General features: G+C 43.0%; 1 protein-coding gene across 1 annotated transcript; it reads right to left on the reverse strand.

Annotated features, from left to right (window-relative positions):
* Positions 1 to 3,232: 3,232 nt before the first annotated feature.
* On the reverse strand, positions 3,233 to 26,939 carry LOC123926975 (interleukin 18 receptor accessory protein). Its single transcript, XM_045981388.1, has 10 exons — positions 26,806 to 26,939; positions 24,348 to 24,663; positions 24,062 to 24,251; positions 15,577 to 15,727; positions 13,430 to 13,495; positions 11,469 to 11,592; positions 8,895 to 9,046; positions 7,688 to 7,825; positions 4,671 to 4,844; positions 3,233 to 3,929 (listed from the first exon to the last, which is right to left on the reverse strand). Exons 1-10 carry the CDS (start codon positions 26,873 to 26,875, stop codon positions 3,565 to 3,567), a joined length of 1,746 nt encoding a protein of 581 aa, XP_045837344.1. The 5' UTR covers positions 26,876 to 26,939; the 3' UTR covers positions 3,233 to 3,564.
* Between the last annotated feature and the right edge of the window lie 254 nt (positions 26,940 to 27,193).

The following is a 27,193-nucleotide window of genomic DNA, read 5'->3' on the forward strand; positions in this document are numbered from 1 at the left end:
AGGCAGTCGTTTAACTGATTGAGCCACTCAGGTGCCCCTATCATTTTATTACTTGATTTCTGTTTGCTTTCTCTCTCTCTTTTTTTTTAATCCCTTTCTTTTCCTTTTCCTTCCCTCTTTTGTGTTATTTAAATAACTTCATTATTCTATTTTCATTCAAGCTTTTTTTTTCTTTGTTTTAACAATTGCCCAAGGCACTAAATATAATATACTTATGTCACAACATATTTATGTTTCACTTTCTATTTAGAATCAATATTTTACCATTTCAAGTGATATGTAGTTGCCTTACCACCATATAAGTTCTCGTACCCTCTTCCTTTATGTTGTAGTTAACGTATATATTATATCTACCTATGTTGGAAAACTTATCAGAAGATATAATTCTTTGCTTTCAGTGGATTGTATCCTGAACATTTTAAGTGTCTTGTTATGCAGATTTGGGTCTTGTTGAAATCCTATGGAGAATGTTATTTTTGTTTAACAAGCATTTGACCTAGTTGGAATCACACCCCAATTTCTAACCAGACTTGTGGTTTCAATATCAGTTCTATTTCAGTGTCTTTCAGTTCTACTTAGACTTATTATACATATACACTTTTCAGTGATCAGCTTGGAACTCTGGAAGCAGCCTGTCCTATAGCTCAATTCTCAATATTTATAGTATTCTATTTTGGGCCAGATTTGTGCATATGTACATGCTTAAGGATGAGCCCAGGAGTTTGCAAGGAACCTCATGTTTTGTTTTTCTGGGCTCCTTTCTGTCTGCAATCCTCATGGCACTTTCTGATTCTAGAGGCCTCTTAACCTTTTTTTTTTTTTTTTTTTTTTTGCAGTTTTCTGACTAGAGTGTTGGTGTTTATATACCCTACAGTGCACTTCTTCATCTGCTTCTATCTCCACACCTACATGGTAAGAGAACACAGAGACCAAAAAGAACAATCAAAAGATGTTTGCCACACTCTCTAGGGACCACAGCTTCTTGTATCAAAGGGGGTAACTCCCCTCCCACAGAGATGAAGGCCCTCTTTCTTCTGCTTTTGCAGAATTGCGTAGGGGCAAGGAAGTAAAAGAACACAGAAAGGAAAAAATGTAAGAGTGTTAGGAAACTCATTTCCCGATCTTCGTGGTGAAATGAGGAGGCTTCTTCTGTCATTACCAACGTCCACCTCTGGGTTTCAGACTGTGTTGAGTCCAAGCCAAGGGATATCAGAGGAAAATAAAATCATGAACTTTGAATTCTTGTCCTCTCCAATCATTCTGCTTGGATTTACCTTTCAAAATCCTCAAACTGACTTTCTAAGCATTTGATTCCTATTTTATAGCTGCAATGAATGGGAGAGATAGGGTGCTGTGTACTTACTCCATCTTACCTAGAACTGCAATCTGGAAATAATGGAGACAGAAAATGTAGATATTAAACCCCAGACAATGCCAGGATGGCTGTGAGATTTGCCTGAGGTAACATCCAGGGTTAGTAAGGAGTACTCTCCAGCGTATATTAGAGGCAGAATGACCATCATCCAAACTAGGACACCTTTTCAGAGTGAGATTATTATAGAGGGACAATAGATGTAAACCAGAAACAGAACATATGGTCACCTTATCTAGAAAATGGAGTGGGGAAATTATGCTCCCTTCTCATTGTATTCCACTGAGTTCAACTGTTTAATTACCATTCGTCTCCTATACATAGAATATTTGTCTCAGTTGCCTGCTTCATTTTGGTTGATTTGCATGTAAGAAGTGCAAATCAACCTTTGTCCCTAATTCTGATTTGTCATTTTCAGTGTCTCCACCAACCTAGAAAGAGTATATTCTATAAAATGTTGGCTTAGGTAGTCCCTCCCTTGACCTTTTCTGAGTATGTACAAACCTGAGGCTCAGTGTGCGCTTCTATTACGCTAAGAACAAAACTGTGGACCACTGGATCGATCAGTTTTAGCAAAATTTATTTTCGAATAAAATAAACCTGGTCCAAAGAGGTTTCTGAGTCTTAGAGCTCAGTGAGCAGCTGGCAGGGAAAGCAAGGATGCTGGCCATCACCATAGCACAAGGGCACAATGACAGTGTGGATACTTTCCCCACTGAGACCCTACAATGAGCCTTCCCACAAGAAACTTCCTCCAGGAATAATTTATACCTTTTAACTCATCTTTAACTTCATCACTGAAATTCCCAACAAGGATGTCGCTTGGTGCCAAAGCCGCAGTGGTTTTTCTGATGTGGGAGCCTCTGTGGAAAAACCACTCAAGAGCATTTCATACAGGCTCCAAGCGGTAGCCAGACAATGATGCCTTTTCCCCATTCTGAACTTGGATCGCGTTCGTACCAGGGAATGTGACACATTTGAATGAGTCCAGAAGTTGCTTGTCTTTATTGCTCAGACGAATCATTCCATTCAGACAGGGATGGCCGAGGGTGAAGATTTTATAGTCCTCTGGGCCCAGAACATTGTTGTGACTATAGTTTGAACTCTCCTAAGGAAAATGAATTTACAAGAATGAGATCCGCCTTGGCGGTCAGGAAAACTACTGGGTACTCTAGCATATCACCCTGTTACTTGGGACTCAGCTGAGATCAGTAGGTCAGGAAGCACATGCAAGGAATGCAGCCTCAACGGCAAACAGCTCAGACCAAAGCTCTGTCCAAGCTCCATCCTTGTTGTCTTTTAAACAATGTATATACTCTTACTTCCCAGACTTGTACCTTGGCTGCTAACTCTTGCCATTGCCTTTCTACCTTCTAAGTGCTAAGCTGTTCCTTGTCTCCTCATTGGCCCAGTCATGATGACCTGCTTGGTCTCCATTTCCAGTGGACCGGAGTAAGATGGTGTTCTTCATGCCCTGCCCAATGGCCAGCGGGACAAGGAGCAGCTGTGCCGCTAGCCTTGTGTCCAGCACAAGGCTATCCCCCTTGCCCATCACAGGAAGCACTCCTTCCTCTATTTCCTTTGCTCAGAGGGCGCACTTCCCTCAAGGACAGAGTAGTGACTGATGGTGGCCCTATCTGCACCTGTCCCCCTCTGGTTTCTGCCTTTCCCACTTACTTTCTGCGCTCCAGAGTCAGTAGGTGAATGTGGAGTCAGAACTTTTTTTTTTTTTTTTTTTTTTACAGAGAAGCTTTAGGCAAAGTTTAAATCAGTCACTCAAATAAAATAATATTTATTTGATTGCAAATAGATATAAATTTATATATATAATAAATAGCAGACATGGTAGCCGACAAACACAAAGCAAAAATGACTGCATCTGCCAATTCAGCTCAGACCGCTTGGAAAGTCTGAGGGGTATCGTGTGCTGAATGTGTGCAAGCATCCGGAGAATGTACTCTCCCTCTGTCCAGAGGCTATCGGAGGCTGTACGCAGAGCTTCGGGGTCATTCCCGGGCCTGCCAGGCTTGCTCAGAGTCGACAAAACACTTCCTATCTTCTATCAGCTTGATCCATGCTGTGTTCTGTCCATCCACATCTCTACTCACCAGAGACAGGGAGGAGGTGGTTCAAGGTCGGCTTCACCATTCCCTAGGCTGGGAGCTCCTCCCAGTGGTTTCTGTTTTACTGAGTCATTTCCAGTGAAAACACTCAGGGATACTTCTGAGATGGTTCCACCTGAATCCTTTCGAGTTTTTCACTGGCATATGGTAGCGTATCTGAGTCCAGAACCTGGAATTGGGAGGGACTGATTTTAAGTTTCTCCAAGTGACCGTGGGCAAAACGCGGAGAGCTCTTTTCACAAGATGAGGTAGAGACTCTGGCTCTTGGAAGGAGCAGAACTTAATTAAAATTAGTTTCAGTGTTTGATCATCCAAGGCCAGATTCACTGCGGCTTGTAGTTCAAAGACACTGGGTCCACTGACATAGCTGGGGCTCAAGATAAATATTCCTCTTCTGCTTTTCTTAATCACGTTCACAATATCTTCTGCGTATGCTGGAAATAGAGTTCAAGAAACTGTTATCGCTAAACCTGGAGTCTCCATAACCCCGAATCTCTGAATCTCCCAGATCTACCCAGAGGGTTCCTTTCAAAGGCACTCTTGGGGAAGGAGAAAAGCAAGCATGGTTTTCTATGCCCCTTTTTCAGTATTAGCTCTGCTGATAGTTGAAGATACACTCTGGTCTCAGGTGACTCTCAGATTTACATGCCTCTCTCTGTGTTCCATGTCCTCAAATGCTCAATTCCTCTAGGAGCAGAGCTTGTTGGCACAAGGCAGGCTGGGATAACAGGGGGGCATGGGATGAACCAGGCTCCCTGGTGGGATGCCTGGGGAAGGGGAAGGTGGATATGGAATGAGATCTGCACATCTGATGAGTGGCCAGTGCCTTACCCAGTGCTGAGGGTTGTGGCCAGTAGAATCTTACAAAGCTGGGGGACCACTTATTTAGGATAACAGAGATGACTTCCTACAGAGGAGGCAGGAACTCTATCTTTGTTCAGGAAGGCCTCCCTAGGGCCCAGTCATTTTTTCCAAAGATGGATTTTTTTTTTTTTTTGGACAACAGAACATGTCTCTGCAACACATGTTCTGTGCTGTGGCCCAACCTATTCTAAGCTCATGGAACTTTCCAGAAGAGGTATATCCCAACAGAAGGAATGACAGGAAAACCCACAGAGCACTTGTTTTCAACTGTCCTTTTTGTCCTAGATCTTCTCTTGGCACGCAGGACCTACCTCCTCCTGGGGCCACATCTCTTTCGAGCAAACACAAGTTGTATCCATATTTGTTTTCCAGAACTTCAGGGAACAGATTCAGAGCCAGGTGTTCCTCGCTCAGAGATGAAGTGACCTCACTCCCGAAAGAGCTCCACTTTGCATAAGATACAAAAGCATCAAATACCTTTTTATCTGAGGAAGAAAAACAATTTAAAAAAAAGTCAACCATTTACCTACGCCTCACTATCGTGGTATCTCTACACGGGCTTTGTATCCTACTTTATATGGGCAAAAATTAAGTTTCAGGCTCCTTACTGAACTGACGGCACAATAAAAAGCAGCAGTTGTGGGGCACCTGGGTGGCTCAGTGGGTTAAAGCCTCTGCCTTCAGCTCAGGTCATGATCCCAGGGTCCTGGGATCGAGCCCCGCAACGGGCTCTCTGTTTAGCAGGGAGCCTGCTTCCCTTCCTCTCTCTCTGGCTGCCTCTGCCTACCTGTGATCTCTGTCTGATAAATAAATAAATAAAATCTTAAAAAAAAAAAAAAAAGCAGCAGTTGTGTCCGTTTCAGAATCACACTGCTAAGTGGTGTCGATTATCCGACCGGATTTGAATTCTAATTTATGACGCACTCCTGTCTTTTCACTGAGGTCAGATCAAACATCTGTGGCTTCTGTGATTAAATCACACATACTCGGGGGTTGCTCTGAGTTTTCTTTGCACTGCACTGTTGCTGTCTCAGGAGTTACACATCAAAGACTCTGTTCCGTCAAAGCGTGGTAACATCCAGCGAGCAAAGCACTGCCAAGACCCAGCACCTTGCAGAGGACAAAGCCAACAGCACAAGTATCTCTTCTAGAATCCCCGTGTGTGAAAGGCTGTAATGAGAACGCCCTGGTCGAGGGTTTTCAGGGTTGCATGATATCAGGTATATAAAGTGCTTGGTGTCTAGCTCACAGTAGGCTCGAAGGATAAATATCCTTTTCCCCTGCTTTCCAGATGGGAAATCATATTTACAAACCTCGTTTCAGGGTATTTGTAAGGTCTCGTGTGCCTCTGTTGAGCAGGTTATGACAAATGCACAATGAGTCCTGGGGTGTGCTAGGTAACTAACCCAAGAGAGGGAGAAATCTCTAAAGTTAACTCATGGTCATCAGCATCTGGACATAACTGAGTCACATTCTAGTCCTTTGCACAATGCCTGGCAAATAGAAACATTACAGGAACAAAGGAGAGCCCGGGGTGGGGGTGGGGGGTTGATGCTATTGATGCTACACTTGCTGAACAGGACATAAAGAGAACCCCTAGTGGATGGAAATGCCAGTAGTAGAAAAAGAAGGGGTGGGTCCAGGACACAAGAAAGGGGGATGCTGAAGAATGCTGAAGAATGGAGGCCCATGAGGCTCATCTGCAAAGTCCCTCACTGTTGTGGGGGGTGGGAGGGATGGGGGGATGGGGTATGGCCAGCAGGGAAGGGCTGTGTCATTTAAATGTGTGACACACCCTAGTCACCTCTGTTCCTTCCCTATCCCTGTGAAACTCCAGCAGGCTTGGATTTTTCTATAATCTGGAAACATTAAATTTCTTTGGAAATGAAGTTAGCAAATGGGAGTATTGGACCTCTCGTAGGTCCTTTGCAACTTCGCCTTTCTATGTCTCTCTAAAATTTTGGGTATCCAGCATTAACTTCTAAGGAAACAGCCATTTTGCTGTAAAACATTAGATTGGCCACAGAAGGCCAATGAATCACTGTGCCTTAAAACCGGGTTCTGCCTCCTCAATGCAAAGTGAAAAGAGAAGGACAGATTTAAAAGGTTCATGATTGATTGGCTCTCCGGTACAAGCTCTAGAATCTTAAGATAAATATCATTTTAGTAAAAAAAAAAAAAAAGCATAAGTCATCTAGAGGAATGACTAAGACATTGGTTAAATAACTTGCTCAACTCGTAAAAGCTGAAGAGCCAATTTAAAGAAATAATTCTCAGAAAACACTCTTAGCTTAAGGATTTCTTGCATGAATAATTGGTCTAAAGAAAGGAACGACTGATGCATCGCTTTACTTGTCCTTTTCCTGTAGATCTGACAGCTCCTTACTGCATTCTCAGTGTGGGGCAAGCGCTGACATGGGAAGTAATTAGCCTGGGAATCCAGCAGAAGGCATCCTGCCCTTTCCAAGCAAGAGAATCATTCACTAAAACTGCAAACCTTCTGATCTTAGGGACCTCTGGGGCTAGAAAAACACTCAAGCAAGCTCTTCTATTCTAAAGAAGCAGACCCTAATAAGTACTATGATCCCATCTCCTGGGGAAGTGTGTGTTCATTGTAATAGTACTTGGATTTTATAGACTTTCATACTTCTTGAACATTGCCACCTTCTTCAAAGCCCCTCGTTTTATAGATGAGGCTAATCAAGGTAACAGCTAATGGGGGCTCTAAACCAAATCGCCTGGGTCCAAATCTCCAATTCTAGCACCATCCCTGCAGTTCAGTTTTGGGCCCATGACTTCATGTCCCTGTGCCAGGCTTGCAGGATCACTGTGACAGTTCAAGCCACCAATACACCTGACTGGTATGCACTTAGTACTCAAGAGACAGTAACAGTTGGCTTCTAGTGAGTGTTTATTATGTGCTAGATGCTCTTCTGAATGATTGCTATGTCTTAACTCAGTGAGTCCTCGGAGCATTCATTGTGATGGTGATTACAATCCCATTTTACAAGAGAGGAAACTAAGGCATGGGGATGTTGGGTCAATTTGTCATATTGCATTAGGTTGGTAAGCAGAGAGATTATTTTCAAGCCCAAACATGCTCTATCTAATAGCATCGCTGGTCAGCAAGATTCCTGGTAAATGGACTGAGAAGAAGTTGTCCTCCACCTGCTCCCAGCTCTCCCAGGTTTGAAGCCACTAGACGTGGAAGAAGGTCTCAAAGCTGAGTGACAGGACCTTCTCTACCAGGGAACATCCATTTCTTGAGTTTCTCCCTCTAAGTCAGTTCAGAGAGGAAAATTCAGAAGCAAGTTGGGGGTTGCCTTACCCCCGAGCGTCTCATCCTTGCTCTGGTAGGTTCGGTACAGCAGGACTATTTCAATCCAGTACATGTAGAGCAGAGCAGCTGCCGTCAGCATGCCTGCCAGCGTCATGATCGTGCCAAGCAGGATGTATAGGAACACCACTGGGGGAAACAAGGCAGCCATGAGCAAATGCAGAGACAGCTTTCCTGGGACAAGACCACATTCCAACCAATGCTGTGGGCCCACCCAGCACCTTTTCACTTCTCTTGGAAGCATCCTCTTGAAGCTGGGAACATGTACAATTACAGCTTGAGGGGACCGTCTTGCAATGAATCGGAGACAATTCACAGGAACGGGCCATTCCTGATTGGGGTGGCCAGGGAAACTGATCATGGCCACTTTTTGTTATTTTTCTCCCATAAACCTCCACACAACCCATTTACACCCTGCCATTGCATATTATAAATTATTTTCATGCACTACCATCACCAGTAAAGTCTAAACTTCCTGAGGCCAGGAGCTATGCATGGCTTGGTTTCATTTCGTACCCTCCACCGCACCTAACACATCAGACCTTCCACACCCTTCTCCTTGCTGGAGCCCCATTACGGAGCATCCACTATGGCCAAGCACAAATTTTGTCTCCTGTAAACCTCAGTAGCATTCAAAACTTGCATTTATTAATTTATTAATTAATTTATTAATTGAGTGAACGAAATCAAGCTTATCATTGAGCATCTTCTTAAAGAAATTTCAAAACTATTCTCTCCCAGGAGTTTCCACTCCACCTTTAAAAGGCTGTGATCTGTGATGTTACCCATATCACCCGGAGCAATAAGCAGGGTGAATCCAATACCCGATCCTCATGTTCTCTGAATTGAGAAGGCAGGAAAAGAAAACCCTACAAGGGGGCTTGGTCCTAGCACGGTACCTGTTAGGTATTTGTAGACTGAATAAATGAGTAATTGAATGAATGAATGACAGGTTTTTCTACAGAGCTCCCATACATAGGGTATTAGTTAAGAGGACCAGTTCTGGATCACTGATATGAAACTTACTAGCGATGTGTCCTTGATCAAAGTATCAAATGGTTTAATACAAGCAAAGTGCCGAGTGTCCGGCAATGAGCAAGTATGATTGCTGTCATCATCGTTACAGTTCTTTAGGAAAATTCCTCTCCTCTCAGATAAAAGCAGTTGTGTGCATGGTATGGCAACCTTCCAGGCTTACCTGCTTGCTTTTCTTTCAGTTGGAGGGACTGGGTAGTGTTCCCGATGGAGTTCTGGGCGAAGCAAATAAGCTTCCGGCGAAGCTCCCTCTGAGTAACTTCTTTGAAGTGGATAACGCGGGCAATGACTTTATCCTTTTTGGTAGATTTTACACTAGGAAAGAAGGATGAACACCCTACTCATTCAGTAGCAAAACCTGACCACCTTTTGCAATATTTGGCATTCATATTAGCTGCCAAACAGTTTGGCTTTCAGAAGAGCTAGGGGATCAAAGAGTAAAGGGAGATGCCCGAAGAACATAAGATTGACCATCTGATCATGGGGATAACTTTTTGATTATTGAATCTGCTAGGCATCATTTTATGCATTTATACCAGGATTTAATTTACAGTGGACCTCATCTGACCTTTATTACTCTAAGCATTCCCCTTGAAAACAGACAGTAAAGGGGTGCCTGGGTGGCTCAGTTTGTTAAGCCTCTGCCTTCCGCTCAGGTCATGATCCCAGGATCCTGGGATCGAGCCCCGCATCGGGCTCTCTGCTCTGCAGGGAGCCTGCTTCCTCCTCTCTCTCTGCCTGCCTCTCTGCCTACTTGTGATCTCTCTCTGTCTGTCAAATAAATAAATAAAATCTTTAAAAAAAAAAAGAAAGACAGTAAAAATAATTTAAGAATAATATTGACTATTGGCTCAATTCCGCCAGGGGTTTATCATGTATCTGTGCTCACTCTTTTGAACATTAAACGTGTACTATGGAGTCTCCCCCATGAGGTAAGAGTATGAACACCCTAACTTGGCCACCTGACTTGGCCACCAACACAAACAATAGGTAGGTGACAGTCCAAGGTCACTCTGCTGGCAAGTGGCAGCCTGAATCCTGGGCCTAATGCCATTCTGCCCCATCCAGCAAGTTGTAAGTCTCAGTATTTATTCACAGTCTGGGTTCTCTAAAGTTGCCAATCTATAGTCTGTCTTTACATGAAGCAATACTGTGTATATGGATGGGGTTTTAGGCTGTGTTGCTTGGACCCTGCAATACCAACTCATATTCACTGAATGCTTCCTGCTGGTCAGGTGAGCATGTCACCTCTACTATATCAGCTCCCTACAGGGACCTTGGAAAGTGGACATAAGAGTCCATAGATTACAGGTGGTGGGATGGAGTCTTGCAGGGGTCAAAGGTCACATTGCCAATAGGTGGAAAACAGATATTCGAACCCGAGCGCTTGTGTGACTTCTCTTGTCTTAGAAGTTCTTGCTAAATTCTATTATTGTTATCAAAATTTGTTCTTTACTTTTTGTAGTAATGTGTACTTTTCAAAATATTACACTTGTTCATTGAAATGTTTTAAGAATCAGAAGGAAGTGCTTAATACATAGACTATTACTTGGGAACAGATTTTGGAAAAACAAGAGACTCTTTTTTGGTGACAGCCCTGACCGATTAGATCCAAACACTTAGTCCTTCCAGGGACCAGAGTTCGGCTTCATGAGGTATTGGATAGCTCTGAATAGCTAGAGTTTTCCTTTCTATTAAGCCAAACTGTCTTCCCAGTAAATTCTGTCCACTAATCAGGGTTCTGTGCTCTAGAGAGCAACAAACTAAGTCTAGTTTCCATAAAACGTAAGGACTTCAAGCCAGATATACCATCTCTTCATCCTTTTTTCCATTTGGATTGCTTCAACTGTTCCTCGCTTCACATATTTTTGGTCAGACTCATTATTGTGCATTTCCCTCCAGATACATCCCAGACTGTTAATAACGAAGATTTGGATACCTGAACCCACCACTACTCTAAATGGAAGGCGCTGAGGAAAAATGGGGTAGGGGGAGGGCAGCATTCTTTCCCATTGGTTGGACATGTTACTTCTATTCAGGCAGCCTGGGTGGGTATGCCTGTCTGCTTGTCAGCCTGACGTTTAAAGCAGCTGCATCAAACTGTTGCTACAAACTGAGGTTCACAAATATTCACAAAACTTAGATATTTTATGGCTTATCAGAAACTGCTGTTTAAAATGAACCTGGGGGTGCCTGGGTGGTTCAGGAGGTTAAGCCTCTGCCTTCAGCTCAGGTCATGATATCAGGGTCCTGAGATGGAGCCCCACGTCAGGCTCTCTGCTCAGCAGGAAGCCTGCTTCCCCCTCTCTCTCTATCTGCCTCTCTGCCTGCTTGTGATCTCTCTCTCTCTCTCTCTCTGTGTGTCAAATAAATAAATAAATAAAAGTCTTTTAAAATTTTTTTTTTTAAATAATAAAATAAAATGAACCTGAACTTCGCATTTCCCTGCTCTTCTATTCACCACTAGTTGGCGCTAGTGGCCATATTATCAACTCACCCTGCAGGCTCACCTCTGGGTCTACATTTATTTTTATTAACATTTAATGTAATATTTGTTTCAGGGGTACAGGTCTGTGAATCATCAGTCTTACACAATTCACAGCATTCACCATAGCACACACCCTCCCCAGTGTCCATCCCCCAGCCACCCCATCCCTCCAGCATTTTTAAGGTTTCCAAAGGTGAAAGCATTTAGTGTGCGTTAAAAACAATAATAGTCTGCTAATTTCCTTCTTACCTGATCTCCTCAGATGTTGGGACTTCCCACTCCCGGTCAGAATCTTTAATGTACCATTTTATTACAGGCATAAAGTCCCTTTGGTAGCCAAATCGTGCCGTGCAGTTAAGAGTTAAAGGCTTTCCTGAAAATGAAGGTGACGCAGAAAATAGGAAGTTCGTGAGAACGCTTTGTCCTCAGGAGGAAGACTCCACCTGAAGATCATCCATGACTGTAATCATGTTTGTAGGTAAAAAACGGGTGTGCCAGGGGTAACCAAACCTAGCTGTTTCTCATCTGGAAACAAACAAGAACGGGCAATCCTTGTATCTCAAACCTGCAGCTATATGGTCATAGCACTAACAATTCTGATGTGGCTGGAGGATAGACACGGGGAAATGAGGAGTCCCCTCAGTGACCAGCCTGCTCTTCCAACGCTGCTGCTGTTGAGTACAAGGTGTGTCAACAAAGAACATTTTACTGCGGACCAGTATTTGCATATTAAATTAAAATTGTGAGGGGCGCCTGGGTGGCTCAGTGGGTTAAGTCCTCTGCCTTTGGCTCGGGTCATGATCTAGGGTCCTGGGAACGAGCCCCGCATCAGGCTCTCTGCTGAGCAGGGAGCCTGCTTACCCCCCCCACTCTTTTTCTCTCTGCCTGCCTCTCTGCCTACTTGTGATCTCTGACTGTCAAATAAATTAAAAATAAAATAAAATAAAATTGTGAGGTTATGCTAATGTGGTTTAAAGAAGAAATTATTTAGATATCCATCAATTTCCTGAACAATGCACTAAGGTAGGGATGTGTATTATTACATTATCCTCTTTCTACCCATTTATTCCATAAGGGCTATCCAGATACATTCTGCCTCAAACCCAAATTTTCACCTTTAAAAAAAATCATCTTTGCATCTAATAATATTCCCCTGCCCTGTAATTCTTCAAAATTCACTGGAACCATATGTAGCTTGGCTATTTTTGAATTATTATTTTTTTTCTTTCCTCCTTCCTTGCATTCTTGTGATGCTGCTGGTTTTGCAAATTCCATTTCCATAATCAGGATACACCGATACTGCCATCTAGCGGTCCTTTACCATAGTACCTATTTTGCCATTTATAATAATAAATATTTTAGCATTTAAAAGAGCGCTTATTTTATTGGAATAACAGGTACTTGGTTTTAAATTGAGCAGTTCTTATTTTACTGTGTGCGAAAATGTAGATGTTATTGAAATTGATAAAATACAAAGAGACCTTTGTCTGAAAGTCACTTAGAACCTCTACCCAAAAGAAGACACTACTTGGGAATATGAGGGGATGTAGCGTTCCTCTATAATTCTCTATAATTATCTTAAATGCCACACCAAACACCATGTTTGCAGAGATTCATGCTATTCAAGTTGGTAAATTGATTAAACTTACAGACCCACCAATGGACGTAATAATATAGGTAACACCTGCTTCTGGAATGAGTAAGGAAGAATCTAAAATCTATTGATCATGTCCGCTGCACCAGCCACCTAACATACATTAGCCTGTATTTCTTGATTCATCCAGATGAGGTCAGTTTTCTTCTGTCTGTTTACAGATTTAAAACCTGAAGCTTAGAAAGAATAAGTAACTCCGTAAGGTCACAAAAGTAGCCATTGGCTGAGCCAAGATTCATACTCAGTTCTGTTTGATTTCAAATATCAAGCCTCAGGATGCTTGGGTGGCTCATTCGGTTAAACATCTGCCTTTAGCTCAGGTCATGATCCCAGGATTCTGGGATCGAGTCCCGCCATGGGCTTCTTGCTCAGTGGGGAGCCTGCTTCTCCCTCTCCCTCTCTGCTTGACACTCCCCCAGCTTGTGTTCTCTTTCTCCCTTTCTCTCTGACAAATAAAATCTTTTAAAAAATCCCGAGACTCTTTTCCTTATACCACACTTAGACCTGCTCCCAGAAGCACAGTGTCATTCAATGGCGATAACACAACCCACCTTACCAAGTTCTACTTCCAGCGTGTCCTTGATGGGATCCAGAATATCTGGTTTGTGATTAGTGTCTTTCACTAAAAGAGGAAAATATTAAATTATTATGTGCACTGGGAAATCTGAAAGCCTGCTTGCTGAAGATATGCATACATAGGGGTACTTTGATCTCAATGCTTTGGGGCTCCCTCTTCAATTTTGAGTCATATTCTATAAGGCTAGGAACTTAAGTTTTCATGTGACAAACAGTCCTCTGGGGCGCCTGGGTGGCTCAGTAGGTTAAAGCGTCTGCCTTCAGCTCAGGTCATGATCCCAGGGTCCTAGGATCGAGCCCCAAATCCGGCTATCTTCTTCTCAGGGAGCCTGCTCCCTCCCTCTCTCTGCCTGCCTCTCTGCCTACTTGTGATCTCTGTCTGTCAAGTAAATAAATAAAATCTTAAAAAAAAAAAGAAGCCTCCAAAAACGACCATGACATCAGGCCGCAGATGTTAGCAAAAGGTGCATTTTCTTCCACAGCAGCCCTGCTCAACCATCGCAGACCTGAGCCCCCGTTCCTGTCTTCTACAAGATTGCTTTTTAGCACCATCTGGCTGAGTAATTCACAAGAAGGACACACCTGAGAAAATGCCCACGTCGGCCAGCCTGGACTCCACCCCCTCCATCTCCCATTTCGTGGTTTACTTCAAAATAAAGGTGAGTCTGGCCCCGCATTACTCATTTATCCCTCAACTTCCTGCTCCAAACTGTCAAACATCCTCTTGACTACGTCCTATCTCCTGATAAAGGAAAACTCATCACCTCTGCTCTAGACATTGTCCTCTTACTTCTCAGGAACTTTTTCCCTCAAAGATTCCAGTTCTCCCTTGTATATTTGCCCCACTCTCTCTCTCTCTCTCCTCTCCACTCCTCCCCCACCACTTCTTCCCGTTGGGATTTATCCATGCTCAGTCTCTCTATCTTAAACTTTTTTTTAAAGATTTTATTTATTTATTTGACAGAGAGAGATCACAAGTAGGTAGAGAGGCAGGCAGAGAGAGAGAGAGAGGAGGAAGCAGGCTCCCTGCTGCTGAGCAGAGAGTCCGACATGGGGCTCGATCCCAGGACCCTGAGATCATGACCTGAGCTGAAGGCAGAGGCTTTGACCCACTGAGCCACCTAGGTGCCCCAGTCTCTCTGTCTTAAAACAGATAAAAAATCCCTTTGCCTCATTTCCCTGCTGCATTCATTCTCCTTCTATATGCTCATCCTCATTCTTTCACTTCCTGTGGAGTTTGATGCCTGCCCCCATCACTCTACAGACACTGCTTTGGCTCAAGACCCCAGTGACCTGGCACCTAATTCCATTGGGCACAATGGAGTTTTTCTTCAGTTTTATTTCCCAGTACTATTGGACACTGCTGGACACCATCTCTTGGAACCCTCTTGTCTTTTGCTTCCCTGCTTCCCTACTCTTCTGTTCCCCTTCTGCCTCTCTGCTCACTTCCCAGTGTGTTTGGGGGCTCCGCTTTCTGTGTGGTTCTCGTGCATACCAGCTTTCTTCCTTGTTCTCTGCTGTGCTGTTCACTCTCCAGCCCTCTTCCCTACAAAAGGTCTTGAACCTTGAAATGATCTCTCTCCCACGTCATCAATTTCACTTCCTTTACAGCTCTTCTCCCCATCCTTCCACCGGTACCCAGTCACTATGTAAATAATGACTGCCATCTTCCCAGACCCAATGATGAGTCCTCGAATGGCAGCACCACCGAGGCAGAGCTTCACTCCCTCTGCCCGGAGATACTTTTGTCACTCGCCCTGGGGCAGTTTCCCTCTGTGCTCACACCCCTGCTCTAGCTCCTCTAGGAATCCTACCCTTCTTCCCAGCCCCTCCAAGTACTGCAATCCTCCAGGCCTCCATTCCAGACCCTCTTCTCTCTGGACTCACTCCCTTGGTGACCCAACTTGTGACAATTTGAATGTGATCCAGAACTAAGCCCTCCCTGAGGGATGGAATCTAGGTTAATGGGAAAATTAATGTTTTCGTGCATTTAAGGCTCCTATGACTACCAGTATAGGATTATAATTTTTTTTTCAAAGAAGGAAACCATGAGTAAGCCAAAGGAATTTACTTTAATTGGGTAATGGGGTTTCAAATCCCGTATCTTGATATGAAAATCTCTCTTACCGATGGTTGTCACTTGAACAACAGCTCTGACTGTCCGTGAACTTGTGTTAGCTGACTCCGTGTAATCGCATACGTATGTGCCGTCCTGTTCTTCGTAAACTTCATCCACTAGGATTGAGTTTCTCCTTTCTTCAGGGAGTAGCTTTCCATTCTAATCCAAGGGATGAGAAAAATAAATAACCTTCTTTAGCCAAATAATTGTTATTAATATTAGTCACAACAATAAAAAAAACTTCACAGATGAGAGCATCACCCAAGCTATGAAGAGCTTCGGTTCAGAAGCTGTACTTGTAAGATTCTCATTAGCTCATGAGAGGCATTTTTATTTTTTTTTAAAGATTTTATTTATTTATTTGACAGACAAAGACCACAAGCAGGCAGAGACACAGGCAGAGAGTGGTGGGGGGAAGCAGGCTCCCCGCTGAGCAGAGAGCCCAATGCGGGGCTCAATCCCAGGACACTGAGATCATGACCCAAGCCGAAGGCAGAGGCCTTAAACATTGAGCCACCCAGGCGCCCCAGAGGCATTTTTAAGTACAGTTACCTTATCCGTTGAGATCGAGGCATCAAAGTCGACTGATCCACAAAGTTATTTAGCCTAGTATTTCCCAAAGTATGGCTTCAGGCCTCTGAGAATATTCTAGAAAACTCCAGTGATTTAAGGAGTTGATACGTCAATGATTTTTTTAAAACTGTGTGTATTTAGGGGCGCCTGGGTGGCTCAGTGGGTTAAAGCCTCTGCCTTCAGCTCAGGTCATGATCCCAGGGTCCAGGGATCGAGCCCCGCATTGGGCTCTCTGCTCAGCATGGAGCCTGCTTCCCTTCCTCTCTCTCTGCCTGCCTCTCTGCTTACTTGTGATCTCTGTCTGTCAAATAAATAAATAAAATCTTAAAAAAAAAAACCTGTGTGTATTTATATTTATGGAAACTGACAATAGTTTTTTTGTGTGTGTATGGGGCTAATATAAAGTTTCTTCTCTAAAGAGATTTAACACAAGAAAGGTGAAATTTAAATTAAAAATATTAAGTAAATAACTAAACAGGTGTACACAGATATAACAAAGAATAATTGATGAGTGAGAAACAAAGGACTCATGGAGGACCCAAACAATTATGAACCTGTCTTTCCCTTATTTAGAATATCCATCAGGGATGCTTTTCGAAGGTCTAAAGTTCTCCCCCGCCTGAACTTACCATGCCTTCCTGCTCTCATTTCCTGCTACTGCCTTTCCACCTACTAGCCATTTCCTAAATAACCATGTACTTTTTTTTTAAGGTTTTATTTATTTATTTGACAGACAGAGATCACAAGCAGGCAGAGAGGCAGGCAGAGAGAGAGGAGAAAGCAGGCTCCCTGCTGAGCAGAGAGCCTGATGTGGGGCTTGATCCCAGGACCCTGGGATCATGACCTGAGCTGAAGGCAGAGGCTTTAACCCACTGAGCCACCCAGGTGCCCCAATAACCATGTTCTTTCTCCATCCATGTGTCCATACATCTCTCCCACCACTTTCCCCACCATTGGGTAAGCTGCAGCTCAGTCTTTAACTCTAACTCAACAGGTAACTCTCGAGGAGGGAGTGACCAGGCACTCTCCCAGCAGAACCAGTCCCTGGATGCTCCCAGACCTCCATGATTGTTCATAGCCCTCTGGTCGTAATTTCTGTGGACAGTTACCTCTTTCTACATTGGTGTTGAGACAGCCTTTGTGCCAAGTCACAGAGCTGCTCCTGGACACACTGGCAGGAATGAACATAGATCCCTCTCATCAGAGGATATGGAGTCGTCACTGCCTTCTGAGACTGGGAGAGCACTCGGTCTAAGAAGGCAGACTGCAAGGAGTAAGCCAGAGTGCGAAGCACTTGGGCAGCCTTGGCTCAGTTAACAGGAAGCAGGAATGCTCCTTCCAGGCTAATCAGAGCCTTGAGGAATATGCGGGAATCATTCCATAGAAGGTAAGCGCCATTCTGGAAACAGCTGAAATGGAGTATGGCTATAGGAAATAAGGCCACGGTGAAGAGGCTGATTGCATGTAGACGGATTTGGTCTTTATGTCTCTAGTATACGGCAAGCAGGCCAGGTAAGCTCTTTGTAAACGCTGAGTAAATAAAGTATGTATAATTGAAAGGTCTTGAAGCGTAAGAGTCATGTAATCACCTTTGTATCACTAGTGGCTAAGACATAGTAAGGGCTCGATAAATATCTGTCGCGTGGTTGAGTTTCACTGTACCAATAATTCTGTAGCCCCTAACTTCCATGTAGCACATGGGCTTCCAATCTCCAACAAATAGCCCCCAAACTGTATCTCTTATCACAGCAGTCCAAAGCAGAGATAAGGAACACAAATAACAAAATAATAAATATCTCTTATTATACAGATTATAAAATTCTTTCTCATGTGATTCATGCAAAGGATTCTCTGACTTAGACTGCACAGATCTAGAAGGAAACTGAGGTTTTGGAGTTCATATATTGCTCTGTATCCCAGAGTTAGCAACTGAGAGGACGGGGGTCAATGTGAATTTTTCTGACTCTTGAGAGTTTCATGTTCTCATTGAGGAAAATCCCTTCCACTTCTCATGCTAATTCATAGGAGCAGGGATTCCCCTACTCCAAGTCTTCGGTGTGGTTTCTGTGGCCCAAGAAGGGACTTCCAGTAAGTTGGCAAAGAGCCTGAGCGTCAGAATGGGTCAGAGAGGGGCAGCTGCAGGCAGGAAGTAAAAGAAAACAAACAAGTGGGGCAGACAATGTTAAATACAGATCAGCTGATCTCAAGGGTCAGGGATCCCTTCAAAAGAAGGGTCAGATCATGGAGTGAAATTCAGAGATAAAACTCTAGAGAATACAATAATCACATAGAATGAGTGACAATTGGAGCAGAGGTGTGTCATAAATCACCCAAGAAATTAACGGGGGAGCAGATGCAGAGTCATGACTGAGACCTCAGCTGACCACAGTGGGGATGGGTCAAAACATCTGATTTTTTTTTTTTTTTTCATAAAAAGGCAAGTATGGGGGGACCTAAGTGGCTCAGTTGCTTAAGCATCTGCCTTTGGCTCAGGTTGTGATCTCAGGGTCCTGGGACTGTGTCGGGCCCCCTGCTCAGCAGGGAGTCTGCTTCTCCCCCATCCCTGCTTGTGGACTCTCTCTCTCTCAAATAAATGAATAAAATCTTAAAAAATAGAATTTAAAGAAGTATGACTTCATATGTATTCTTAAGACTTAATGAGATGGGACTAAAAGGAAACATCAAAGAAAACAGTTAAGGGAGAGGCCATTTGTGTCAAGAATGATGGAGAAAACATTCTGGTAAGACGATCACAAATGATTCCAGTAGGAAAGAGAGATGGTAATCTCTGCTTTGCTCAGCTATGAAATAGTCTTGAAGAAAATATGGAAGGAGGAACATTCAATGTGAACCCGTATGAAGAGTGTCAGTTAGTCTTAGAACAGAGGCATGCAGAAAAGAGGAAGACACTAAAACGGACTTTAAATGAATGTGTGAAGCAAGAACACAGAAAATGTATTCTAGGTGGCACAGTTATTGAAATGTTACCCTCTACTGTCATTGAGCTCTGATACTACCAGGTAGTGCAGCCACCCCAGGGAGGTCAATACACACGGTGTTATTCTATGGGAGTGGTTCTCCCCACCATTGGACAACACAGTGGAGCTCCTCCTAGGGATTTTGCTATCTACTCTGGGATGACTCCAGGCCTGGACATCTTTAGCCCTACCCTCCGTTATGGACTTGACATTCCCATATCTGTTTTAATGACTCACTACGTCCAGATCTATGTGAGCTCTTTTCATCCTTCATTGAATTCACTTCTACTGTCTCAACTTGCTAAATGTTGTGAATATTTGAGCCAGAGAGACCCAAAACATGAGTCATTTCTTTTATGTCCCCCAAAGTATTTCATTTTGTATTTTATTCCTTGAAGATATCACTAGCATCCACCAACTCTTTTCTGTCCCCAAAGCTAGTTCCCTGGATCAGGATTCATACTCTTAAAGTTCAACCACACCAAGAGGGAACCCCAATAACCATACCACATAACCAACCTACAGCCTTTATTTTCAGCCCTAACCCTAAGTACACCTCTCTGCTCCCACCATGTTGAGCCACTCACCATTCATGTGTCCCTTGCGCTTCTGTTTTCTGTGACTCATCTGCCTTCTCCTGCAGCTTCAGTCTCCTGCCCTAATAATCAACTGACCACATTCTAATTATATGCAAATTTTATACTCATATTTATCTTCTAAGTGGAAAAGGGTACATTATGAAAAGTATAGACCAATGAGCTAGATGTTCATCTCTAGCCAAAGTCTTGAATGGATTATTGGAAAGATAGCTTATGAGTTCTCAAAAAGGAAAAGTTGGTGACTACCAGCCAGCTTGTCCATTACCAACATTCATGCCAGTCTTGTCATTTTTTTTTTGTATGATAAAATGAATAGACCAGAGGCTCAGAGGAATACAAGAATAAAGGAGATGTTCCATCTTCACTGTAGTGAGTCATTTGGAAAAATACGTTGATGAGGTCTTTGTTAAATAAAATAGATACACATGGGCTGAATGAGTCAACATCTGGGTGCCCTTTTTAAGTTACCTGAACAGTAATACTTCACAGGTTTAGATTAAGGAAGCATGGGATCAGCTAGAGTCAATAGCTGAGCTGCCTGGTTGTTCAGTGTCAGGCTATTCAGTATTTTTGCTAAGACCTATCATGCCTGCCTCTCATCCTCAAGTCACACCAGTCTGGGAATGATGGCCTAGTATGGTGGGTTTCAAAATAAATTCCAATGGATATGCAGAATGGTGAGCTAAAACCAACAAATCAGAATTTAATTAGAATAAATGTAAAATCATGAATGTGGGTTACAAATTCTACTATGTTAACACAAAAATGAATTGGCTTGATCCCAGTTCTTGTGAAAAATAAAAAACGAAACAAAACAACACCCCCACCTGCCAACTAAGAATGAATTGACCACATTATGGAGCTCTCCCAAAGCTCATGCAATCATAGACTGCATAGATATGCTGCTCAAAGCAAGGAAGAAAATAGTTTCTCGTTTTCACTATTGGCTAGGCAACATGTGGGTTATAGCACGGAACAGATGTTGGAAAGTTGTGCAGGATTTTGAGCACCCTGAAATTGCTCGGTGAGAGCAACTGAGTGGGCTAATATACTGACCTTGAAAATACTTTTCAGAAATCAAATCAAAATGATCTCTACTTCTTCCCTACTCGGAACCACATTGATCTTTAGTCTAACCAGTCTCATCAACCCATTGGTTTCCAGGGTCACTAGGCTCACGGAATGCCAGGAGCTCTGAGAAAAGTAGGCCAAAAAGAAAGGAGAAGGAGAAGCAGCCAGTCTGAGTGCATACATTCCATGGAACACGGGGCTCAGAGGTGATGCAGCAGTCATGTCAGCCTTGTGGCCAGTGAATGTGGCATATGAGCGAGAGTGTCCTAAATCACCAATGGAAAGGTTGCTTGGCGCACACATCTACCTGACAAAAGGCCACAGCAGGATCGCTGACATTTGGGTCTCAATGCCATTGCGGAAGGACTTATCCGGCTGCCCTGTAATGATTTTGCCCATGTCATAGCTTTGCTGAAAGAATGTAAAATGCCCTCTCATTAAATGTAATTTTCATTTATTTAAGATGAAATCTGTGTAGACTGTTTTTTATTATATTTTTAGAAATTAGCAAATATAGTGAAAATGTTCTTGGAGTAAAGAACAGATAATTCACTTTATCTCTGACTTTGTGGTCATTTAATATTTCAGTTAAGAATCTCCAATTCCAACTGGGTGGCTCAGTTGTTAAGCATCTGCCTTCAGCTCAGGTCATGATTCCAGGGTCCTGGGATCGAGCCCAACATTGGGCTCCCCACTCAGCGGGAAGCCTGCTTCTCCTTCTCCACTCCCCCGCTTGTGTTCCCTCTCTCGCTGTCTCTCTGTTAAATAAATACAATCTTTAAAAATACATATTTTTTAAAAAATTGCCAAACCTACATTTTTTGACGTGTCTATTAAAAATCTGAAAGCCCCCAGAGCCTCAAGTCCATAGATTTATTTCAGTGGGATATCCTATAAATCTGGCAGAGGCATCCCCGGTCAGGAGTTTCATCTGAATTCAATAACACCATGTTTTCATCTGCTGACTCAGTGTTAGCATCTGCAACCTCTTAGACGGCTTGGGTGTGACCCACCTGCCACCCGAGGACTGGGGTTTCAGCATGAAGGAAAGGTGCATTGTGTATTATTTGCTGCTGCCTAATGTCACCACTTCTAGTGACAACACTCTGTCTGTGAGGTCTGGGACATTTCAGTCTACTGCACACATATACTGTGCATGTGTGTGCACACGTGTGTGTACGTGGGTGCGCAGGTGCATGTAAGCACGCCTATGTGCAACTGGGAAACCTAACTTGAATGATGACCTATCCAAATCTGCATCAGAACGCACAATGATCAAGAGCCGTCATCTGCCCACTCTTAGGACAGATGCCTATTTACTGCTAAACACATCCCGACAAGACCTCAGGGAAGTGAAATAGAGCTTCCTTCTGTGAATGTCATACCCTGTTAGGGTTTCTTTTATAAGAGCAATATATGCAGAAAGCTGACAACTATTGTGTGGCTTCTGTTTCCCTGAGAGTGAAAACAGCCTTCATTTTAGGGGTACAATCCTTGAAAATATAAATGCATTTGGATCTGAAATGACTGGGGGCAAGCCCGCTTTACTGGCCTAGGAATAGCCTACTTTGACGTAGCAAGATATCTGTCATCCCAGACCACAAATACTTTTGAACCCAGGGGAGTTTTGTTCTTAAGAGAACTGAAAATAGGGGCACCCAGCTGGCTCAGTCAGTTAAACGGCTGCCTTTGGCTCAGGTCATGATCTCAGGGTCTTGGGATGGAGCTCTAAGTTGGTTCCCTGCTCAGTGGAGGGCCTGCTTTTCCCTCTCCCTCTACCTGCCACTCCTCCCCACTTGTACACTCTCTTTCTCTCTGTCAAATAAATAAGTGAAATCTTTAGTTAAAAAAAAGAGAGAACTGAAAATAATGAACGGAATCATGGACTCTTCTGGCTAACCTCATTTTAAAGGTTATGAAATTAATGCGTTTCTTAAGTTGGGATTTTAGAGAGTCTTTTAAAATACGAATGTGAGACCTACAACACATCACATCACTTGTTCTCTCTGTGTACTTATTTCTTTTTTTAAAAGATGTTATTTATTTATTTGACAGAGAGAGAGAGAGCACAGGCAGGGGGAGAAGCAGAGAGGGAGAATCAGGCTCCCCACTGAGCGGGGAACCTGATATGGGGCTCGATCCCAGGACCCTGGCATCATGACCTGAGCTGAAGACAGATGTTTAACCAACTGAGCCTCCCAGGTGCCCTGTATGCTTATTTCTAGAGCGGACACCATAACGTCTATCTACCCGTTGTATCAGTGGAATCAAGTGAGGAAATGGCTTCTCACACCACATTGCTTGTACCCACATGACTCTCTGATTGCTGAGTCTTGGAGTGCATAGAGCCACCAGCTAAACATGGGTTCCTTGTGTGACCCTTTCAGTGGCAATTTAAAATAATATTTTTATATTTAACGAACAAGTTTTGAAGTCATATTTAACATCTTATGTGACTTTCCACAGCAGAGTATTGAACTTCCAATAATGATTCTGAGTGTAGGAGGCAATTTAAATTCTATTCTTTGTTTCCACCGTCCAGGGGTCAACTACCATGGAGTTATGTTGAAGGACATATGTTGAAGGACAAATGCAGCTTATGCTGCATTTATGTATCTGTTAACATGTGTAAAAACTGTAAGACATCATGGCAACAAGAAGTGTTCTTGGTTATAAAGCTGACTCACAAGTGGGTCATAACTCAGAATCATTAGGAAGATTTCCTCTTCCTTGTCCTCACCGCCTTTCCTCTTTATAATGCCTTTCTGCCCTCCCTGCCCCACCCCCACCTGTGCAAGACCCCTGTCACCTAGGCCACCTATGTTTGCCATTACTGTCCTCTCAGATGTGCTCTCTTTGGAAAGCACTCATCTCCTTTTTGTTCAGAAACCCTCTGGGCCTCACTTACCAGTGTCTCCCTTCCCCCTAAAAGTACGCATTGTTTTCCAAAGACACTAGAAATGAATTCAGCTGGTCTTCTGCATTAGTGGATGTTTGCAAGCTTATGTCTTACCTCATGAATAATGCACTCAAATTTTAGAAATTTTGCTGGCACTGAGCAAAAAGGTGGTTCTCCTACTTGCACTATCACACTCTATGGCTCCCTAGGAGAAAGACAACTTTCTTGAAGAAGGTCAGGTCTTCTCTGGAGGCACAAGTATTTGCGAAGTTCTAGACCTCAGATTGGCAAACCCACATTTCTATAAAGCATCTATGGAGATGTTACCATAAAAACCATACTCTCACATGAGCTTTGGAGAAGTCATTCTTACCTGGTACCAAGTCACCTCTGGACCTTGTGCGTCACTTAGGCATTTGAGGCTAGGACAATGAATACGGGCAGTGCTACCAAGAAGAAGGTATTGCTCATGTGATACAGAGTTTTGTGGTATACAGGATAGTTTTGTCTTGGGCTTAACTTCTAAGACGGTCTTGACACAACAGGCCTTGTCCCAAGGGCACCTAGGAGAGGTAATAAGGTCCTGTGAACATAGATGTTATATCCAGATAATGTAGGATTGGGGGGTGTTTTCATATAAGAATGCATTTGGGACATACCTAATCCTGGGCCTACAGATATATGATCCAGCATTATGTATTCCCGTGGTCAAAAAGTGTAGGATGCCCTTTTCAATGATGTAAGCAGAGTTGTTAGTTATTTCCCATAGTGGATCTTCATTTTGAGGTTTTAGATACCACTGGACATCAGATAGGTCCTTGTAACCACTGTAGGGCAAGTTTTCAGAGCCTTGGGTTGGTGAGAGTTGACTTCTGTTGGATGAGTGGCATGTCTGTGACTCTGTTAAGTTACAAAATAAGACAAATTGCTCCCTCGTTGAGGCATATTCCCAAAGCAGGTTCTTGGTGAAGCAATCTGAAAACCACAAGGAACCAAGCAACAGAAAGCTGCATTAGGAGATGAAACTGCCCCTTGGCAATGAGTTTTGGGACATGGCATCTAAAGCACAAGCAACCAGATAAAAAAATAAAGTGTCAGGCGCCTGGGTGGCCCAGTCCATTAAGCGTCTGCCTTAAAGTCAAGGTCATGTTCTCAGGGGTCTGGGATGGAGCCCCACATCAGGCTCCCCACTCAGCAGGGAGTCCTGCTTGTCCCTCTGTCCTCCCCACTGCTCAAGATCTCTCTATCTCTCTGAAATAAATAAATAAAATCTTTTAAAAAATTAGCAAGTAGAACTACATCAAACTAAAAAGCTTCTGCACAGCAAAAGAAATGATCAACGAAATGTAAAGATGACCCACAGAATAGGAAAAAAAAATCTTCAAACCATGTATCTAATAAAATATAACTGATTAACATCCAAAATACATCAAGAACACATACAACTCAAAAGCAAAACCAACAAACAAGAATGAACAAAAAACCCCCCAAATAAACCACTTAAAAATGGGCAATGATCCTGAATAAGCATTTTTTGAAAGAACATATATAATTGACCAACAGGTACATAAAAAGTGCTCAACATCACTGATCATTAGGGAACTGCAAATCAAAACCACAGTGAAATATCACCTTGCACCTGGCAGGATGACTTACCAAAAAAAAAGGAAGAAATAAGAAATGCTGGCAAGGGGGTGGGTAAAAGGGAACCCTTGGGCACTGTTGGGTTTATAAATTGGCACATCCGCTATGGAAAACAGTAGCGAGGCTCCTCAAAAAAATTAAAAATAGAACTACCACATGATGCAGAAATTCCATTTCTGAAAATGTATCTAAAGGAAATGAAAACACTATGTCGAAGAGATATTCTGCACCCCATGGTCCTGGCAGTGTTATTCATAATAATCAAGATATGGAAATAGACTCTTCAACAGATGAATGAATAAAGAAGTTGGACACACACACACACACACACACACATATTATTCAGCCATAAAAAGGAGGAAATCCTGTCATTTGCAACAACATGGATGGACCTTAAGGGCATTACACTAAGTGAAATAAGTCAGAGAGACAGATACCATATGATAAAACTTACACGCGGAGTCTCAAAACAGAAACAAAACAGAACAAAAACCAAACTTATAAACATAATAAAAGTAAATCAATATATAAAAATAAAATAAAGTGAAATTTAGTAACATTTTAAAAAATAACAAAAGAAACCGAACAAATTGAACAAATAAAATTATCTAATATTATTTTCAGTGTCTAACCGTGAAAAAGTAAACAAATAATAGAAAAAAAAAAAGAGATCAGATTTGTGGTTACCTGAGGCTGGGTGGGGAGTGGGGAAATTGGATGAGGTGATCAAAAAGGAACAAACTTCCAGTTATAAGATACAGCAGTACTGGGAACGTACTGGAGAACACAAGGACTCTAGTTAACACTCCTGTCTGATAGATCTGAGGGTTGTAAAGAAAGTGGGTTCTAAGGGTTCTCATCACGACTAAAAAACAAGGAAGCTTCTTTTTTTTCCCTCTTTTTTTTTTTTGGTAGCTATAAGACATAAAGGATATTAACTAAACTTACCGTGGTAATCCTTTCACTCTACACATAAGTCAAATCATTTTGCTGTGTATCTTAAATTTGTGCTGTGCTGTCTGTCCCTTATATCTCAACAAAACTGGAGGGGAAAACAATCAAACTCTAACTGACATTTAGAAAGAGTCCAAGATTTCATGACGAATTAGGCTCCTTTGTCTGTCTTCTTTCCTGCTTCCATTTAGAACGTTGTGCTCTGACTCCCTCCCCGTGAACTCGAGCTTGCCAGTAGCACAGCAATTGCCTTTTAAAGATGACCAAAATGTCCCTCATTCCTCTTCAGCTGCTCCCTCTGAACACTGCGCTACCACAACTGGGCTCCTCATTGATGCGTGGCATCAGCTGAAAGCTGCCCCCCCCCCCCCAGTCATTTCTCTCTTCCTGCACCCATCTCAACAGTAGGAAGGAAATTCTCTGTGTTAACAGGTCAAGCTGTTGATATATCAGATTACCTGACACTTCAAACCTTGACCACAAGACTCACAGTGTTAACATGAAAAGTGAAAACCCTACCTGAAATAGTCACTCCTTTAATTCTCTCTCCAGTGACAAGCCAAAGAAATATCCAGCCCAAATATAGCATCGTTCTCCCCGGGTCCTGTCATCACTTCGGTGAATTTGCTCTGTTACCAGGCTGTGGAACGTTGTGTTTCAGAGCTCCTCCCTGAGAATACTCTTCATCTCTGGAAGTCAAGAAGTGAGAAATGAAGAAATTAAAACCGGTGAGCAAAATGCAAGTCACACAGGAAGCCTTGAAAGGGGCGGGTCCTATCCAAATGCGCCTTCCCATGCCCACAATGGTGTGTGGCAGTCTCTGCATGTGTCATTTCTGGTACCTCTAAAGGAGGGAGGGTGTCTCAAGCTCATGGTCACCACTTGGACCCTGTGCGTTCTTTCTTTT

The sequence above is a fragment of the Meles meles genome, chromosome 16 (genome assembly GCF_922984935.1).
Source record: "Meles meles chromosome 16, mMelMel3.1 paternal haplotype, whole genome shotgun sequence".
Lineage (NCBI taxonomy): Eukaryota > Metazoa > Chordata > Mammalia > Carnivora > Mustelidae > Meles > Meles meles.